The 16,678-nt window shown below is 38.2% G+C and overlaps 1 protein-coding gene across 7 annotated transcripts in view; it reads right to left on the minus strand.

Moving 5' to 3' along the window:
• Positions 1–6,766: 6,766 nt before the first annotated feature.
• The window catches only part of NRG1 (neuregulin 1), a 169,025-nt gene continuing 159,113 nt past the window's right edge, over positions 6,767–16,678 (minus strand). For all 7 annotated transcript variants that reach the window (XM_063294908.1, XM_063294907.1, XM_063294904.1 and 4 more), the window contains 3 exons: positions 15,932–16,062; positions 14,831–15,034; positions 6,767–12,982 (listed from right to left, as the gene is read on the minus strand). In XM_063294908.1, the coding sequence (XP_063150978.1) occupies positions 12,328–12,982; positions 14,831–15,034; positions 15,932–16,062 (990 nt within the window). In that variant the 3' untranslated portion in view covers positions 6,767–12,327. The remainder of the gene's footprint in view (positions 12,983–14,830; positions 15,035–15,931; positions 16,063–16,678) is intronic.

The raw sequence follows: 16,678 nt of genomic DNA on the forward strand, positions 1-16,678 counted from the left end.
AGATGGAAGTGCCATCAGTGAGTAGAAAGCAAGTCTTATAGATTGAGGTGAAGCCTGGTTAGGGCAGAGCTGTTCTCCCCCAGAACAGGCAAATTTTCCAGTAGCGGCAAATGTGGTGGCAAGCAACATGTTTGTAGGCTGACTTCCACAAATGAAGAAAACTATGAAGAAGACTTTGGATTCATATGTAAACATGGCTCCCAAACTGAAAGAAATGCTTTTACTTGGAACCAAAAAAGCATCTATTCTATTTAGCTATGATGTTGACAAACAAAAAGAACAAATAATCAGCGTCTGAGCCAAATGCACTACTGAAAAGTTAGTAAGACATGCATTGAATGCCCCTTTCTCTTTGCCAATGTTTAAGTAGAGTTTTACAGCAAGAACTTAATGCTCTGATGAATTGCTGGAATTCACAGAAAAAAAAAATCACAGTTCTTGAATTTCTGTCAGCACCATAATAAACTTACACTTGGCAGAGGATGCATTATGTGCATAAGAGACACTGGACTATCCAAATGGAGAAATAAAATGTTGGAGGAGTTACACACTGGACATCTTGGAGTAGTAAAGGCAAAGGTTCTAGCCTGAACTTCTGTTTGGTGGCTGGGAAGAAACAAAAACAAAACAAAACAAAACAAAAAACACCTGAACAACTTATAATGCTCAGGGCATTAAAAGGTTCCAAAGATGACAAAACCAGTGCTATTTCACCCATGCCTTGCTATGGCAAAAATTTACATAAACTTTGCAGGACCATTTATAGGCACTTTTAAAATTATGGTGGGTGCATCCGCAAATTGGCCAGAAGAGCTCCCAATGGCTTCAACAACAGCCATGCATATTGCAGAGGTATTGAAAGGAATCTTTGCAAGAATACGTGTTCCAGAATAACTAGTGAGTAATAATGGATCACAGTTTGTAGCTGAACTTTCAGATATTACTGAAAAAGAATGAAATCAGACATGTAACATCAGCACTGTATCCCCCAGCTACAAATGGATTGACTGAAAAATGTTCAAATTCGCAAGCAATGTATGGAGAAACATCACAGGGAGTCAAATCTTACCAATTTTCTATTTGCATGTGGTAACACTGTACATACAACAGTTCACATGCCAGCTAAGGGTTTTTAGGTCAACCCTTAGGTTCAAGGTTGGGCCTTCTCAGACCTTATTTAAAAAATGTTCAAGAGAAACTGTTGAAACAAGGTGAGCAATCATAGGCCGAAATATAAGAATTATCCATGGGGCAACCTACTATCAAGAGACCAGAGAGGAGTCTGTGAGTGGACAATAGGAAAGATCAAGGAAAGATCTGGAGCTTTTACTTATATTGTAGAGATTGCTTCCGGTAATATTTGGAGTTGACACATCGACTAGCTGAGGAGAATGGCAGTGCAGATAAAAGATCAGGACTGAATATGATTGGAGCCCCAATCTGTAATTCCTTAGTTACCACCAGTAATACCTGTCCCCAAAACAGATACATAGCACATGCTCACAGTCCCCAGTACTGCCAGACACACTGAACGTTCCTGTTTACGATGATAGGCCCTATTCTACTTAGCGTAAGAGAGCTATTGCAGAGCCCAGATTTGTAAATATAATATGGATTTGTATTTTGGTGGAGAGGGGTGTAGTGACCTTGTGTTGTTGTATGATTGCCTGGGGCTGCCATGATATGTTGCAGCTCTCTCAAGCTCCCAGTTAGTTGTTTAAGAAGTTTCAGTAAAGCAAGCAACAGAGAAACCTACTCTGGACTCCAGCATCTTGTTCAATAAGGCAGAAAAGACATAGCAGAGAATACACATTGACTACATTTAACTTATGTAATTTTGATTCAACTTCAATTTTAATTAAATTTAATTGAAGGTAGCATTTACCATGGCCTCATTCACTTCTTTAACCTCTCTCCACTTCCTTCTTGGATGCAGCCTTGGCACACCCCTCAAATGCCAAATGTGGCCCTTGGTCTCATAAAAATTATATCCCCTTGGCCTAAGAGGTAAACTTGAAAAGTTCCCAGTGCCTGGTAAATTCTCCAGAGACAAGGGAACAGAAGATGTCCTGTATTCAGGAAGTAGAAGGGCAGTGTTCCTAGGAAGCAAACATGGGATAGCAGAACTGTTAATGTTGGTAGACAAAACAAATGAATGTGGAGTTTTTTCTTTTCCTGTTGCAAAAGGTCACCCTAGAGTCCTTCCAGAGCCCTCTATGATATTATCGGCATCTTTCCCATCCTTTCTTCTGATTAGGACAAAGCTGAAAAAAAGGTGTCAGTTCAGTTGTTGGGAGCCTCTCCATACGTTTGGTCATATATGTGGAAGGAGCTGTCTTTTTCCTTTTGCCTCAGGGAAAATGCAATCTTCTATCCCCCCTGTCCCCCAACCACCCCCTTTGTTATTCTGCTACAGCACTGTCAGAATAGAAATAACAAACTACTTACTTTTATTTGGTTCTCATTTGCATTGTATAGCTATGTGCTCTTGCCAGGGCCAATTTCTCAACAAATGTATTTCAAGAGACTTTAACCCTATTGTCTAAAATGGAAAATAGAGCTTTCCCCCTGCACTACTCAGTTGTCTTATTGATTGAGATAACTTAGAGATTCAGTAGAGGTTCCTCCCTCTTCTGTCTAGTAAATGGAATTGTTTCCCAGCCACACCTATTCCTACTTATTGATAAAACTAATAAAGTGGGGGGGGGGGAGGGAATGCTGTGATTCTAAGCCTTAAGCTGCTTTCTGTGAAATAGTTTAATCAGAAAGGAAAGGTAGGTGAATGGGGGACAGGAAAATGAGAGTTGGCAATTGAAGCACAAGAGGCACCTGAGATACTTTCAGGAAGGCTGATCTCAAGAATGTCAGATCTCAAGAGCTGTTGCTGAGATTCTGTGAGAGTTCTTACAACAGAGAAATTGAGGTGGTGGTCTCTGGCTGCATATGATCACCAGCTTAAGTTTCGATGGCTTCTAAGCCCTCTAGAATACATTGGCAAAATTAAATGGCAAAAAAATCTGCAATACATTTTGTTTTTCTAAAAGAGCAATGTGAACTGTATTGGGAGGCTTAAAACATCTATTTCCTACAATCTTTCTATTAATATTATAGTAGTAAAAAAAGAGGTCATCTGTTCAGCCTCTGCCACTCTCAGTACCACTGCCATGCACCCCTATGGTACAATAAGGCCAAAGATCTTGAAAAAAAAATGCATGCCATGGACTTGAAAAGGGTCAACCCCTGATTTATATATATACCACTTCTAGGTATATGTTATGGTGGACTAATATAATCTATATACACGTTTATTTGAAGGTGACTCTTTCAAACCAAGATTCTTCCACTTTATCAAACACATAGGAACTTTGGGGAAAAAAAGGTAATAACTCTAAATATGGACTATCGTAAGCCCACTGACCAGTTGTGCCCTCATTCTCTAAATCTTCCAGATTTCAGTTTCTCTTCCCTCATCCCTTAGAAGCCACTCCACTGTACTTCAAAACCCAAATTGCCATACTGCAATTAGCATTTTGCATTAATGCTTTTTCTATCACTTCTGATAATCAGCCAATGCATAAACACAATTAGCAGAACACTGTAACATCTGTGCTCTTTTAAGATAAGAGGTATTTCACTAGTAAAACAAGTTCAAGATATCTTGGTAGTGTTTACAGATCTGTTTCTGTTGGTGCCGATTAATACTGCTAAACTGTAGTGATAGAACCTTGCTAATGCTGTTCCTGAGAGCTGAAACATCCACGCTGTGGTATGCCCAACCTTTCTTTTGGTTATTCTTCATATCTCAGGGTGTATTTGTTTAAAAGCTTGAAGTCCGAAAGAGTGGATGTTCGTCCAGCATTTATCACAAGACAGCCTGCATTTTCATGGACTCAGCCAGTTTTTCATTGTTTTAGAAAAAAAGGCTGCAGTCTGGCTTATGAATATTATGGTGATGCAGTTCTTTCTCCTGGGCTAGACAGCAATGCAAACCAAGATCTCCCTCCCTCTGCCTAGTCTCATTGTGCTGATGAAGATGATTTGGGGGAGCATTAGGCAGTTTTGTCACAGTATTCTCCATTTCAGAAAATAAATTTGGGAAAGGGCCAAACCCAGAAACGGGAAGATCATCATCAGTTTGGCTTACAACAGCAGCTCAGATTTTGAATTTTCTTCAAGGATGAGCCAGGCCTTAGTTTGTCCAAGCAACTATAACTTTATTTATTTGGTAGAACTGGAAATTATTGAACTGCCCTAAGATGATGTACCAAGGACTATCCACAAATTATGTACGGGTGCGCTTGATATATGTAGAGGTGGAAGGAAGAGCATGAGATTTCATTTCGTTGCTCCTACCTGAGTTTGGGGAAAACAGGCAACAACTGCTACAGTATGTGTGCGATTGCCTCCCCCCAGTTTGGTGTCTTCCAGATGTCTTGGCCTGCAACTTTCAAAATTCCTAGCCAGTTACTTGGGAATCATGGCAGCTGTTTCTGGAAGAGCCTACTTTGGGAACACTCATTTACTTTTGAGATATGCATAGATTTTCCCAATTTTTGCTCGATAGTGAAATGGTGAGGGAGGTGGCAGGAATGATCATGCCATTGTAGGCATATTTATTAATGGCATGTGCATGTCATAGTACTACCTCAAGTGAATGAAATTCAATACAGCAGCCATTCCCAGCCTAGTGCCCTTCAAATATCTGGCACCACATTTTCCAGGATGCTCAAACAACACACCCAAATAATATGAGCCACTCAGCTGCTAACACTGTCACCTTTCTGGCAAGCTAGACTTTGGGCTCAGCTTATAATGGACCCTCTAGCAATTATCTATCTATCTATCTATCTATCTATCTATCTATCTATCTATCTATCTATCTATCTATCTATCTATCTATCGCATTTTTCCACCACCCATCTCAACAATGACTCTGGATGGTTATCATCCCCTCCCATCTTAAACAAGTTCATAAGTCTTATCTGTAAGACGTGAGCTTGTCTGAGCAAATAAAAGGGCATCTCCTTAGCTGGGAAGCATGTGAATTGGAATCTTGACTGTCTCCTAGATAAGTTCCTCTAAGAAAAGAGTATCAAAGGTACAGCTTAATATAAGTCACAGCAGCAATAATTTGGGAAGTCCAACTTGCCTCTTTTCTAAAAGAAAGTGACTCGGCTGTGGAATGTTTAATAGAAACATTCAAATTCAATATAGTTGAATCTGCCTATCCAGTAAGATCTGAGACTAGATTTGCTGAGATCCCACTGCCAAGGGAATGCCATCTTCAAAGAACCCGGGCTTAAGCTTTATTGGTAAAGTCCCCCTCCTTTGGAACAGCTTCTTCCCAGATATATGGACTACCCCCTTCTTACTACATTTTTGGAGAGCATAAATGAACAAGGTTCTTCAGAAAGACATTTGGGGATGAGTAAAATCATACTCATAACCTCAAAATGATGGCACTTCTGATTGACTTTTGTTTTTAATCTTGGTAATATTGTAAGCTTCTCAGAGTCTCTGGAAATGAAGCAGTATATAAGTGACAGTAATAAGCAAACAAACAAAAATACTCAAAACCAAGGAAGTCTAATAGGACCGCACAGCTGCTGACGGTTAAATTACCATAAATCCTGGCCTTTGTTGAATGCCACATCATAGTACTTGCTGTGAACAAAGAACACCAGTATAATGGACAAGTGACCACTGGTGTATGTACAACTACAGATTCAAAGCCAGTGCGCATAAGCAGCATATAATGCAACAAAACAGTCCTGGGCAATAGCACAGGTTAGGGTATGTGAGCATCATTCCCTGCCCTTCCTCAAAAGGCTTCTCTAGGCTATTGAATATTAATAGAATTAAAATGCATTCAACTCATAGTTGACATGCAGTGTCTAAGTTAAGATTCAGCTCAAAAATCTGCATTGAACAGGAGAATTTAGATTGGTTGCAGCAAATGTCTTTGTTATAGTTAAGAAGGAATACTAGATGTAGGTGACCAGAAATTAGAAATAGCTATTCTTTCTAGTCTGCTCTGTTGCTCTTCCACACCTACTTTTGTTTAGTATCTAGCATAGTGTGACACCAGCTGACTTGTGCAGGTTCCATTATCTTTTCTGTGTTCAATTTTGCTGCAAGTTGACTCAAGGTCAGATATTTCTATGATTATTATAAATGGCTATACCTTGAAAGAAATTTTCCTTTAAAAAGTGGTTAATATTTTATACATTAAACTCCTGACAATGATGTGTGTGGACATTTATGGCATTACATAATGGTGAAATGGCAATATAAATGATGTATGACAGCTGTATTATGAGCAGTAAGTGGGAACCACATAGTATTAAGAAAATACTCCATGCTGGAATCAGGCTTAAGATGCATATAATTTAATGACTAACATTTTCCAAGTTTATGTCTGATTTCTTTTTATTTTGATGCTTTGTAGTATACTTTTTGGGGGGTAAATGTCAAACATACATTTGTGCATGTATGGTGCATGTGAATATGATAAACAAATGCTCATATAGGTATATTTGTCAAGGAGAGGTGTGCACTCAGTGGAAACCCATTTGCTTCTATGAAATACGTTTTAAAAGTTAAATTATAACAATGAGAACCTAAGAGTCTGACCATATTCTGCTCTTGTTGGGGAACTAAAGGTGAGCTTGGCCCATATTTCCCCTCCCTACCATCACCCCCATTATGAATATTCTTTGCATTACTATAATGCCCCATTTACATTAGCAACATTAAAGACATGTAAGACATGTCGTTGGATTTATTGTTATTATTTTTTTATTGAACCCTGGTTAATGCTAAACTGCTTAGCAGCAATTAGACATGTGATCTCTAAGAACACAGGCAACAAGTAGCAGACTGGATGGTCTGTCCATTCCAGCAATAAGAACAGAGAAGACTGGGAGGGAGAGGGATATTGACAACAGAGAGTCCAACTTTTACAAACAGATGACATTAGAACTGTGTCATTGACATAGGCATCACCAACTAGAATAGAAAGGAGGGCAGGAGAATCTAATGGTCTGAAACCATCTGCAGGGCAACTGTGCCCATACTACACAGTAGCAATTTATTCCAGCACCTCTTTTACTGAAAATGAGCAATACAACCTTAAATAAATCAACAATTGCTTATTGCTTAATATTTGGGATTATAGAATCTTTAGTTTGTCAGTACCTTATGGCCTTCCACTCTGCACTCTATGTACAATTCCATTACAATACATTCTTTCTAGATCAATAAATTATTATTTTTTTTTGTAAAAGAAAGAAAAAAAAATAAAGGGTACATTACAATTGTGAAAGGGGGAAAAGGGTAACCAAACATATTTGACATATATCTTAAAATAAAATGATGACTTCCTTTTTTCTTTCAAACACCTAAATATAAATAATAAGGAACATTGTGTTATTTACACTGTTATAAATGGATATATAACTCATAAAGACAATAAATGATTGTGGTGGAACATCCAAGTATGTACAAGATGTATTTACAAAAAGAATATATACTTAAAATGATATGTGGCCATTGCATTTCCTGCATTTCTCTGCAGCATTTCAGACTTGTTGAGCATCAGCCATCATGGCCACTAAAAATTCAGCCAGTGCAAAAAAAGGTGAAAACACTCTGCTTGTGTTGCTTACTAAAGACGGGCAATTTAGCCAGATATCAACACATCCTGCTGAATTGAAGTAGCCACACCTTATTTTGATATCAACCATGGGAAAATATGGGCATGATGGTACTTCAGCATAAACAAAGAAGAAAAACTATACATTATTAGTTGTCCACCAGCCACTAATAGTGGGTAACATGGCTTAGTTCACAAAGAAACAGATTATTGGCTGATGAAAACATGTACGTGCAGAGACCCCTGATACCCTGTTCTATGTATGCAGCGTCCAATCTAGAGCTTTAATTGGTGCATTTTCTTAAGATGCCAAACCATTTATTATGAGATGTCTGAACCAAACTTGAGCATCAACTACATTCAGAAGAGCAGTTCTTTATTCCGACTGCTGATTTACTTGACATTTTTTTTTCAGACCAAAGATTAAATAGAAATGAGCAGAGATACCATACTCAATACATTTATGGAAATAAAGTTTGAATGCATAAAATAAGATTGCCCTGAGAATTGAAATTGCCTTTCAGTCATATTTTTCTTAATACATTGGATTTTTCTACATGATTTCTTCTTGTTGTTTTATGAAAGGGGAGTTGTTGAGAGGAATGGCTTGTAACCCATTCTTGCTTATAACCCATAGCGGTTCTTCACACTACTACAGAGGCTAACATTGATGCACACTTAACTCTCATGGATGCAGCATTGACTGATAGCCGTAAATGCACTGTCCACATCTTAATTACCGAGATGGAATGCTCTTATTGTCCAAAACCAGCTCTAACACAATCCATTCAGCTGTGCATTACAAAGTGATGAGAAATCAAGCAAGATTCATGCACAAACTAATCTGGACACATTAATTAACAGAGTAAGCTATTAAGCTAAGTGGCACAGTAGTGTTACCCATTACAACAGGGCATGCATAGTTTTGTTATGGGCTGAAGGCTGCATTTTGCCAGAGTGGCCAGCCCATATCACCCTGCCCAAAGACTGGATGGACCCAGCATAAAAGAAAGAATAGGACCGGAGCAAAAATTCAAGTTGATTTAATTTAAATTTCAGCTTAGCTCAATTAATTTAAATGCAGTTACATGATTACTCCCCGTTAATTTAATTGCATTTCTCTTCTGGTACAGTAATAATTGGTTTGGAGCCATTTTTCAAGATACATGCAATTCTGATGTGTGCTTCTTCCTTAAAGCCAGTATTATATTAATTTAAACTCTCTCCCTTGTCCACATAAATTGTTTTCCCATGTTTTAAAAGGCAGTATTGTAGTCAAGGGAACATGCCTATGAAGTCACCAGGAGCTGAGTTGGACTCAAAGGAAACTTCTCGTAGGGCCTCATTGCCAGGGCAATGGGCTCAAATGCAAGAAGAGTCTAGTAGCTCTTTCTTCCCAGTCCACTAGCCCAGAGTGAGTTTCGGCCGCACAGAATAACAAGGCAATCAAAATGCATGTATTTTCTCTCCAGTTCCCCTGGGGATCCCACCTGCGATAGCTGCAAGAAAAGTCTGGGGAATGATGAAGCATATCACGCATGCAGGGAGATCAGGCTCATGCACCTATCAGTTTTGCATTGGTTACAGTTTTGTATTGGTAAGCACAGAAGGGAGAACATGAGAAGGTCCTGCATAGGCATGTCTAAGGTTAGGAAGAGTGAATGGAAAGACAGTGAATGAGGTGATAGAAACATTAAGGTAGTGGGAGAGTGTTGTCTGCCCTGGCAGGAATAGAATGGAGAAATGTACTTAAAAGAGAGGCATGTGTACAGAAGACTATTGGGAGAACATGATTTTAGTAAAATGTCTAGTTTCTGATATGCTTTTTCATCTGTACCATGTATAATAGAGCAGTGTTTCTCAACCTTGGCAACTTTAAGACAGGTGGACTTCAACTCCCAGAATCCCCCCCAGCAAGCCATTTCTTCATTTTCTTTTATACTGGAGTCCCAATCTATTCTATCAAGTACTGTAAATGAAATATGTACATTAGGAAATGCCTGTTTACCCCCGTTTTTCTCCATCCAGCCTACTCACAGTACCTTAATACCTATGGAACAATATGAAAACGAAGAAAGATTACTGGAAGAAGTATGCATTATTAATAGCAGAGTCCACATTCAATGTCAAGGGTAAGCAACATTCTAGGAAATGCTCCTCTGGTCTGCCCAACTTTCTGCTTAAGAAAGAATGTCCCTGCTCATTCTTACTGTTTTAGAATAGTTGGCATCTTGGCCAAATAGTTCCTACAAAATATGGAATTTTTGGAAAAGGGCTTATGATATTTGGAAAAGGCTTAGAAATAAGAACCCCTCAGAGGGTTCTTCAGCAATGCAGGAGCATCTGTTTGCTTTGGAAAAGCAGACTTTGTCAATAGAGAAAGGGAATGCAACTGAAGCCTGTAAATGAATATTAGAAAATGCCACATTTTAAAGTTATAAACCAAAAGTCAATACTCGACAAACTACTTCAGCACCCATTTGAAGTCAATATAATGATTTGGAAACTTCCAGTGAATGCATGTTGCATAACAGGAATGTATTTTACTGGTGGTTCTGAAATGTAATTATCGCTTTATATCATGATTCTAACCGGTTCTATGCCGAAGTCTACTCTTCTGTATAAATTTTTCTAATACAGAGGGCTAGGATTTCCCTGTTAGCCTTCAGTGATCAAGTTAACATTCTCCAGATTAGGCCTTCTGTGAAGATATCTGTATTAAGTGAACTCAAGTACTAGGCATTCAAAAAAAAAGCAAAGAAATTTTTCTCACAGATTCTCCCAAGGCTCAGCAGCATCCACACAAACCACCTTGCTTTTCATTTACCAACCGTATCAACTGGACATGATTGCCAAAGGCTGGGAAGGCTGGGAGAGCAGATGTGTGAAGTTTGGCCTCTGGGCTGTGCTCTACAGTGTGATATAAATCAAGGCTAATTTTGTCGCAGATTCAGGCCTCCAAAATAAATGACTGGCGTGTGGATCAAGAAGCTGCAGTAATGTTGCTGCTGGGGCCAAATTAAATATCAGACCTGTTTGTTTGAACTTGGCCTGCCCAAATGATGCATAAAGCAGAGCAAGAGGTTCCATTATTTTGGGGGAAAATAGGTGCATAGGTGATTACTTCGCCCCTATCGGCAGCACAGCACTCGGTATCTCCCTTCTCCTGTTCCCCTCTGCGGAGGAATGTGTTTCACTTAGACAAGCTCCCCTCACCTGCCCAGCTGTTTTTGCTCTAGAAATAGGATCCTTCTAAGCGATTGGGCCAAACGGGGGTTTAAACAAACGCGTCTGCTCTTATCATGTCCAAGTCGTTTCTCCAACATGCCTCGAAGAAAGAAGGCTTCTATCTATTTCTGGCTGCATGCACATATATATTTATATAACAAAAACCCATGCATGACTGGGAGCCTGAGAAGTATAACATGCTCGTCTTACAAACACTTAGGTAAAAAACATAATAGGTCCCTAGGCATACAGAACACGTTTACCCTTTTCCATCAGAGCTCATTTGATCACATTTTGATTCCATTTATACGTAAGCTAGAAAATTTAAGCACACAGGAAGAGATAATCCACTGCAAAATCGTATTTTGGTATTTGTCTTCCCAGTTTAAAATGAGAAAAAAAAAAGTTATCTACCTGAAAACATTGTTTCAAAATGACTGTAATTTTAGCAGTGGTTTTTGCATTTCCACTTTGACTCATTCCCTCGATGGTCGACAAATACCTGCTCTGATACGGCAGTTTACTTAACCCAGGACAATCCAGTAGCAGGTTCTCCCATACTAAGGACACAGACCAGAAACTCCTTGCTCTTGGACCCATCCAATTAATTTAAAAGGTGCTTGCATAGAAGGGCTTCCTGCTAGATTGGATCCCATTGTGTCTTGTCATACAATTGTGAACATCTAGGAAATAATGTTACATAAATTAAAACTGTCTGCGTGTGTCTCAGTAGAAAGGGTGGTGGTGGTGGTGATGATAGCTCCTATTTAAATTCAAGTAGATTCTTGGGTAATTATATTCAACTGGACAGACCTACACTGGTATCTAATATTGGATATAGCTCTACATTTCTGAAAGCTGTATTGTCCCCTTTTTAAAAAAACAATGGCATGCTGTTGGACCTACCCATTTTCTCAAGGGTCCCAAAATAAACCTTGTTTCTGTTAGAGAGCAACTCATATAATGTGAGGAAATAGAAGCCTCTCAAGGAAGAAATGAGCATGTTTTGTGTCTAGGTTGGTATGCTAGTATGGACAAGCAACACAGGGACGGCTGCAGTTCTTACAGACCGTACAGCCGGTCACCGTGAATCCGGTGGGAAACGGACTGTTAGAGACTTCTGCAAAATACTGTGGAACAGCAGTCACTAGTAACTTTTACAAAACTTGCTCTCAACATAACATAAAGGCACCATTGATATCGTTCTCATTTTTGAAATACTGTAAAAAAATTGCTACATATGGCACATAACACTTTTATATATACATTATATATTTAATTTATAAAAGTTTTTTCCCCTCCTGTGTTTTCTTTTTAAATCCTAATAGCGTAACTGTTAAAATAAAATAAATTGTTTTAATTTAAACATGGATATTTCATTATATAAAATAAAGTTTTACTTGTGAATCTATGTGGGTTTTTTAAAGTGTTTTTTTTTCTTTTCTTTAAACAGCAATGGGATCTTGGTTAGCTATTACACTGGACAATCTTGCTTGCAATTCTTCCTGTGTTGAGAAGCGGCTGGTTTGGTTAGTCCTAGTGTCAGCCAGCCTATATGCAGTAGCTGATTCTAGGTCAGCTGTTGAAGGAATTTGTATGCTCAGAAAAGGCGTGTCTTCACCTATTCTTTCATCTTCTGTCTCACTCTCTGAGCTACTGTTCTCACAACTCGTGTCAGTGTCCATTTCCAATCTAGTGGAAATGTGGCCGTTGGGCTTTGTTCTTTTTGCCCTCCGACTGTTGACTAGTTTCTTTGGAGGCTCTTGTGTGGGTTCATACTCCTGTGTGGTTTCATATTCCTCATCCTCTACTATCCTCAGGGGACTTGGTGGTAGACTGTTGCTTTCATGGGCAGGATTGTGGTGGTAAGAAGAATTGAACTGTTGTAAATGAAGCTCATATTTTTCCCGTAGCCTGGGTGGGGTCACCAGAAGGAGAGGCCTTTCTTCTTCTATAAATGGACTGACTGCCACAGATGGGACAGACATGGTTAAACTGGAGACTTGTGGAGACATTTCTGAAGCCGGTGATTTTGGAGAACTTGGAGTGTGGAAATCTACAGGAGACATGCGAGCTGGTGTGGTCATAGCAGATACATACCTAAAGAAGTACACACAAAAAAATAAGCTGGAGAATAGTGATGTGATAGAACTATGATTGTGATAAGAAGCATTTATTCTTCTATGACGGTGATAAGCTTCTGAATTCAGGTGAAATAGCTACACATTCTATAAATAGAAATACAACTTCTACAAAGAGCTACTAGCTACTGAAATTTAACTTTAAATTTCTGGGGCTACAATGACATGAAATGATCATTTATTCACTTATCCTGATTTCCAACATGTAAATCCAATGCCTGAAAAGATGGAATATAGGCAATACAATTCACTTTAATTTATGATTTATTCCAGCCTTGGAGTCTCTTTCTAAATGGGGCTTCTGCTACTAGCCATACAAAGATAAGAATGGGCATTTGCATCTCTGCCTTCTTCTTTGTCTTTTCAAAAATATTTCCATCTTATTGCAAACAACTGAATTGAATACATCTATCCAAGCTTTAGGACTAAGAAAGATTACATGCCAATTTGGGAATAAGCCACAGAGCCAAGAAGATTTTGGATGTTCTTCAGCATTTCTTGTTTTGGTCCTCTTCAATGTCAGCCTTCATATGCAAAATTCAAATAGTTTCATTTTCCTGATTTTCATTAGCTTTTCCAGTTTTTCTAACTATTTAAAACCCAGGATGAAATATAGATAATAACATCTACTTTAGAGACTTAAATATTTAAACTTTAATGCTAATAGAATTAAAGGCCTGGAAGTGCAAATAGCTAGAAAGGAAATGAAAGAAATCACACAATGTCATACTTTAAAAATTGATCCAAGAGCAAATTTAAGTATTGTAGAGCAAAAGGCTCCCCATTTCAGACTGCTTTTATGAAAACATCCAAAGAGTATCAGTGTTGCTGAGGAGAGTATGACTTACTTACATTTATTTATTCATTTGCTATTTTTGCACTCTATTTTCTGTGCTACTGCACCTCATCAGCTAGGAATCTGTGAAAGCACAGAGCAGCTTTGCTTTCCAGAAAGGAAGCAAGAAGATCCTGTCAGGTGAGGGAAAAAGCCAATTCATTCAGACATTCTCCACAATCCAGATGTCTCTTAATTGTACCAGAAACCAAGAGTGTGTAAAACTAGTACAACTATGTGAAGACTACATTGATTCATGGACTCTAACATCATTCCAAATAATAGAGTTTTCTTCTACTTCTCATCTTTACTTTGAAAGGAAGAGATGCTTTGAATTTGCCTTTCTGTTTCTCTGTTTGGTACAGGATAAGAATAGCCAATAAAAAAATCTTACTAAGCTGAAAAGCATGCAACTTCCTCCATTTAGCACTCCCTTTTAAACATTGATTTGCAACTCTTGTCTGGTTATTTTGCTACTGTGGTTGCTTCTCCACTTGGATTGCAATTTTTTCCACACTTTTAATATAAATCACATCCACTGATCACCAGATGCTGCAGTGGTGAAGGTGACTTCAGCCATTTTTTTTCACGCAAGACTAATGGTATGCTCTAGAATTAACCAGTCATATAACGTGGTGATGTAAGGCACAGCTTTCCTACCATTACATTGGCACAGTGCTACAAATCATGAGTGAGGATATGCCTTAAAGAAACCTGAATTAACTGTAAAACAAACAAAGAAGAACCTAGCACAAAAGCACCAAAACACTATGAAAATGGAAAAGTATTATATAAATATCAACTTACACAAGTCTCAGTTTAGAATGTCTTGATCAAAAAAACCCAAAACAAAACCCACCAACCCTGATAAGATTTCAAGCTGCAGTTCTCTCTCTGTTCTTTGTTAGGATCTGGATTGGCCCTATAATATTTTAGATGGGCCTCCTTTCTAAGATCAGTTCCCGTGGATACCTTTCACTGTGTGGCGAATCACGGTAAGAGTCTGGTGTCTCTCGTGCATGCCGGAGGAAACTGTTGTATTCTCTTGGCCCTGCAATGCCGTTGAGGCGCCCGCGAGGGCCTGATGGGCTTGTATGGCGGCTGTTCTCAACTGAGGAGCTCACAAGGGCTGAGTGACTTTCAGAGATTATGCTTTCAGTCCGACCATTACTCCAACTGACCAGGAGCCATTATGAAAAACAGAAGAGAACATTTTAAAATTCAAGCTCAAGAAAGTGAAAAGAGAGTCTGACAGTATACTTTGTGTATCTGTTTGGCAATAGTGTTTTACATTCATTATGCTGAGAATAATTGAGGTGATCATTCCCCGCTACCCCAACTGTTGGGAATATAAAAAGATAACCATTCAATCTTAAACCAACATCATTTTCAGGATTTTACTATTATGACATAATACAGTACTAGAGAGTAGGACTATTCTATGTCAAGCAAAGTCAAATTATGTATGCAAAAGAACAATGATGAGCTCCAAGTAAATTATGTAACTCATCATGGTCCAGATGATCACCAAACACACATCCGGATATAAGAATTCTGTAAGTCCCTGTGCAAATTAATGGTGTGATATGAAGTCCACAGATAACAAAATATAAGGCAGCAGTTGTGAAAAAGGGGACTAATATGTTGATACTGAGACTTGCTTCTTTTCAAAGGAAAAAAATATAGGAAAGAGAATCAAAGAAGTAAAGGAAGCTTAATAAAAGAAAGCATGCAAAATAAAGCAACTTAGAACATTAGAGTTGGACTGCTTTAGATTCTTGTGCCACTTGGACTTTTTTATTCTTTACTCTTATTTATATTATTTATTATTGTAATTTTATATTGTGGATTTTATGATTGTTGTTTTAATTGATTACTGTAAACTGCCCAGAGTCCCCAGAAGGGAAGAGATGGGCGGGGACAAATTGGATAAATAAATAAATAAATAAATAAATAAAATTTCAGTTACAAGAAAGTCTATCCCTTTAAATCAAAATACTTCTATTTATTGTTTTTAAAACTTGTTTGAGGGTTTCAATGAAGAAATATATTGGTTTTATCTGAGCCTCCTACCTGTGGCTGGGTGTCTGGGTGACGGTTGTAGAATGGTGATTAGTTGAGGTATAGTGACTTGTAGAAAATGATGCCTCTGTTTCTCTCTCAACAGCATGTTCACTGGATATTATGTTTTTAGATACGTATTGCTAAACAAAACAGACATACAACTTACATTTATAACACAATTAAAATCTACTGGTCAATTCTATACTCTTTTGCTTTAAGCATACATATGAAAGCATTCCAAACACTGAAGTTGTAGTACTTCTGAAATTAGCTGCCAGTTCTTTATTCTCATGGGAAGACTTACTTTCCCAGAACTAATTCAAGTTAATGTAGAATGATTCAGTGGAAACAGCAGGTTATTATCTCCAGAATTTTGTCCCCAAAACTAGTCTATTTTAATAGGATTCACTGGTAGGAATAGGACTACTGTTCAGCATTATGGAGTGGTAGATTTCCCTTTTCCATGTTTTTGTCACTCTATTTTCGCAGTCTTAATTGCTCATGAAGTGTTCGGTCCCTGAATTTTAATGACAGGGAGTTAGCCTTGTTCTTTATGAAATGGGTTAGGAATAGTATATTTTTTTCCTGTAATTTTATGAATTAGCCTTTCAAAATATTTAATTTGGCTGTCATCTGATGTCCCTGAAATAATCAAGAGAAACAATGGAATGCTACTATAACAAATTATTACTGGCAGAAGTGAAGGTTTGATTTTGTGGTGGCTAAGTAACAGGCCTAGCTTGCCTACAAACTGGT

This window comes from Candoia aspera, chromosome 2 (assembly GCF_035149785.1).
Source record: "Candoia aspera isolate rCanAsp1 chromosome 2, rCanAsp1.hap2, whole genome shotgun sequence".
NCBI lineage: Eukaryota > Metazoa > Chordata > Lepidosauria > Squamata > Boidae > Candoia > Candoia aspera.